The sequence below is a fragment of the Notothenia coriiceps genome, unplaced genomic scaffold, assembly GCF_000735185.1.
Source record: "Notothenia coriiceps isolate Sejong01 unplaced genomic scaffold, NC01 NC01_scaffold00019786, whole genome shotgun sequence".
In the NCBI taxonomy this organism is placed as follows: domain Eukaryota; kingdom Metazoa; phylum Chordata; class Actinopteri; order Perciformes; family Nototheniidae; genus Notothenia; species Notothenia coriiceps.
Window position 1 is genome coordinate 47,016 of NW_011352487.1, and position 4,243 is coordinate 51,258.

Below are 4,243 nucleotides of genomic sequence, written 5' to 3' on the forward strand. Positions count from 1 at the left end.
TGGCTAATGGTTACACAAGACAACACATCGTTATGACATCATAAAGTGGCCAAAATCTGATCAGCTCATTTTCAGACAGGTTTTTATAGAAATGGATCAAAAAGAGAGAGAATCTTTGTTCCTGAAACTTTCCTGAGTCTCTTTACACAGAGGGGACACATGTTGATGTAGAAGAGACATGAAGAAGAGGGGACACATGTTGATGTAGAAGAGACATGAAGAAGTGGATTTTGAATAATAGGTGGTGTTTGCATTCACTAAAGGATTTGTGTTTACTGAAGAAATTAAACACATTCTGAATCTCAAATAGCTACCATTATGGTTCCTCCGGTCTGCGTCCTCAAAGGCCTCAACACTCTCCTCTGAACCAGGAAATTAGGCAGGAAGATGAGAGGTGGGATTTCTGTGATGTTTGCCACCACCATAGACCACTGAGATAAATAAAAAACACAGTTAGTGACGGTTAAAAGATTGTAACTGTGACTTTATCCCCTAAAAGGCAAACACAACCACAGATGGACTGAAACGTAAATAAACCCAAAAAGGAGAATGTTTGAGGTTTCTACAAACGGAAAAAATAAAGTGTACTTTGGGTGGTTCCTCAGGTAAATCTAACACACTGTATATGAAGACGCCAACATGTAACTCATTCTAATTTAAAAAAAATTTAAATCTAGTTTTGCTATAAAAACCTGGGACTGTATTGTTTGTTAATCCTTTTTGTCTGTAGTGTTATTATTTTAAATTTTTCAATTATTATTATTTAAAAAGAAATTGATATTTCTAATCTTTGTTTAATTAATTTTTTTCATATTGTTTTTTACTCTACTAGTACTATTACTTTTGGGTTTTTATTTTTTATACGATATGTTACACAATGTTTAATATTTTTTAGTTTTTCAGTAATAATGAGCCTAGTCTTGAGCATATATTAATTAAAAGCAAACATAGTATTTCATTACATTACATTGCGTTTAGCTTTCGCTTTTATCCAAAGCGACATACAATAAGTGCGTTCAACCAACAAGATAATTTCAATTTAATAAATTAGGCGTCAACCTAAAACACATTTTTAAAATAGGAAGAATGAAAGAAACTAAAACCAAAATGCAGGCAGTACGTCAACCTATAATATTTTGATCTTTATTTTAGATGTGTTTTAACATCCCGCTAGTAATCCAAGCCTTAGACATTTAACAGTATGATTACTTCTTTCTGTATGTAACTGTAAGGCAATACAGTTACATTTGATTGGATCCTGTTACATGTAATACTAATCATAATAATAATAATAATACATTTTAATTATGAAGGCGCCTTTCAAGGTACACAAAACAAAAAACAAAACAGCACAAAAACAAGAAAAATATTTAAACCCTAAACCTATGCATCAGTGCCATTATTAAGTGTCATACTGAGAGGTGTGTTGTGGGTAATCTGAGTGACCTTCAGTTTGTTGAGGTAGCGTTTGGTGTGAACCACCAGCAGATCTTCTTCAGAAGCTTCTCGTGCCTCCACCATGTTCTCATCAGTGAGAAACTGCTCCTCTGAGACAGAAACAGGATCAGTTAGACTCAGACTATCTCCAGATTGAAAACTAGCTAAGCTGTACTACAACATCAATTCTAAAAAATAAACCTATGTACTAAAGCAGGAGTCGATATTCACCATAATTCTGCAAATCCTAAAGAATTCCCAAAAAGTTGATCGTTGTGGTGACAAAACTAGCAGGTTTGCACATTACTTAAAAATGATGATATTACATAATTAACAATATTAATACAAATGAAAAAACACTCCATATAACAAATGCTCAAAGACGCTTTACAAAAAATGTTGTACCAGTCTTAAAAAAACGAGCAGGTTTGCACACCATAAAACAAATATTAATAATAATAAATAACAATATGAATACATGTTTGTTTTTTAAATCCATCAAAAAAAAATATATGAAGGAACTGAGTGTTCTTTAAAGGTCACCTATCATGCTATTTTTAGGCAATAGCATAGGTCTCAGATATATAAAAATATATATTAAAACATGTGTATGAAGTGTTTTGCTCCAAATACCAAACAGATCACCCATTCTAGCCATGCCTCATATCCCTCTATTTCACTTCCTGTTTCTAAAGTGCTGATTTGGGGAATAAAGCTTTAAAAAAATAAAATAATTGATTAAAAAAAAGGAGGGGTCTGAGCTCATGCGGGACCCGGCAGCTACTGTCTAAACTAAATACTGCCGTGATGAAACGCCATATCATGGATTATCAAGGATTCTCTCTGAAACAGTATGGAGCTCAAAGGCTTTCTCTCTTTCCGGTTATACCACAAGATGAGTTCCTTTTTACTTCCTGCTTCTTCACACACATGCTCTCCAGTACAGGTTAGCTCTGAGTGTTAGCGATGCTAATGTAAACACCGACCATATTACGTCCAAAACAGTCGGGCATTGTTTCTGATAGCAACGTTTCTGATTGGGCCGTGGGTCCACATTTCAGATATTACGTCATATCGGACGCAAATCTGGATCAGCTCCGTTGTTCCCCCATTTTTAGAGATTTGGGTACGGAGGAAAAGAGAGAGGGTTTTATTTTCTGACGCTGCGTGAGTTCCCCGACACACCGGGGACACATAGTTATGTACATCTCCCGATTTTCGCGGACACTCCCGATTTCATTGCCCCTCTCCCGGTTTCCTCCCGGGGTCATATTTCCTCCCACTTTCTCCCGATTTCGCAAAATTAGATTTACTCAGGACGTTCCACTCGGACTTGTTCCACCATTGTTTGGTTCCATGGTACAGCGTCTCTTTAGTAGCGCGCGGAACGGAAGTCTGAGAGGGTGAGGCAGATAGTCCCAACACAAAACAGACTGGAAGGAATCGACAACTCTACCCCTCTGCTCACCCTTTCCATTTCCCACTGCGTTAATCAACAGCCTCCGCGATCCACTAGCACCCCCCCGCCCACTCCCGATTTCTGAAGGTCCTCAAGGTTGGCAACAAGTATGCCGGCGGACACATCTTTATGGTATAAAAGACCATAAAAAGGTGCCATTTTGCATGATAGGTCCCCTTTAAGATAAGATGGAGTCGTAATCCCTCTGGGGGAAATTAAGTGTTAAACAGCAACATGCTAAGATTGAAAAACAGGACAGCACAGAGCAAACAAGATGAATACATTTGCGAGAGAGTCAAGATAAAATGACTATAACAGTTAAGAAACTTTAACTGACTGAAATGTGTGCCGCGGTGTGTGTGTGTGGGTGGGCCAGATGAGAGTTATTGGAGGTAGAAGAAGCAGGAGGAAAGAGAAGAGGAGGCCAGTCCCCTCCTGACTGAGGCCAGCCCGGAACGCTCAGATCAGGTCAGTGTTTGGTTCGGGCGTCAACACATACAGATTTTTCATCCACAGGTACGCTTTTAATGTTCCCTTTTATTCATCAATACATTTTTCTGTTCAAGTTAATCATTTTTTTTATTGGAATGTTAATACATTCCGAAAAATAACAACCGACCCTTGGATATAATATAACAGACATCTCACCACGTTCCAAGTAACATACTTTGAGTTTTATACGCGTGCTTTAAGAACGGGACCCGGAGGGTCGAATTATAGAAGTCTATAAGCCAAGACCGAAGAACTTGTACTCAATTGGAATCAGGCAAATGAAGCAATGAGAGCTAAATGCACAATTTGCATGATTAGCAATTCAGCTAAAATTTATATCAGATTGTTTTAACCGAGTCCCCCGCACAAAGTGGCAAGGAAGAAGAGGGGCCTTACTTCCATTTAGATGCCAACAATGTTTCCATCAACCACGCACAAATAACAAAATGGTTTATATGCTTTGCATTTACGCCACTTCCTTGAATGTCCCCTGGCTCCATATGTTCTGCCATCCATATCACCACGCATGGGAGAAAAACCTGCCAGACAAAAGCTCCCTGAATTTACTGCATGCTGTGTATAGTGCAACTAATGATCTTGAAAGGTGTGTTGTGTGTGTGTGTGTGTGGTGTGTGTGTGTGTTGGTGGGTGTTGTGTGTTGTGTTTGTTTGTGTTGTGTGTGTGTTGTGTGTTGTGTGTTGGTGTGTAGTGTGTGTGGTGTGTGTGTGCTGTGTGTGTGTGTGGTTGGGTTGTGTGTGTGTGTGTCGGTGTGTGTGGTGTGTGTGTGTCTGTATAGAGATGGTTTTAACTGGGTGAATGGTTTTAACTGTGTGTGTGTGTGAGAATAAACGTGTG

At 38.5% G+C, this 4,243-nt stretch overlaps 1 protein-coding gene across 1 annotated transcript in view; it reads right to left on the reverse strand.

Moving 5' to 3' along the window:
• The window catches only part of hdac11 (histone deacetylase 11), a gene marked incomplete at its 5' end in the record, with an annotated part of 10,342 nt that extends 8,795 nt beyond the window's left edge, over positions 1 to 1,547 (reverse strand). The window contains 2 exons of the mRNA XM_010779068.1: positions 315 to 431; positions 1,447 to 1,547. Coding sequence (XP_010777370.1) covers positions 315 to 431; positions 1,447 to 1,547 — 218 coding nt within the window. The remainder of the gene's footprint in view (positions 1 to 314; positions 432 to 1,446) is intronic.
• Positions 1,548 to 4,243: the final 2,696 nt, after the last annotated feature.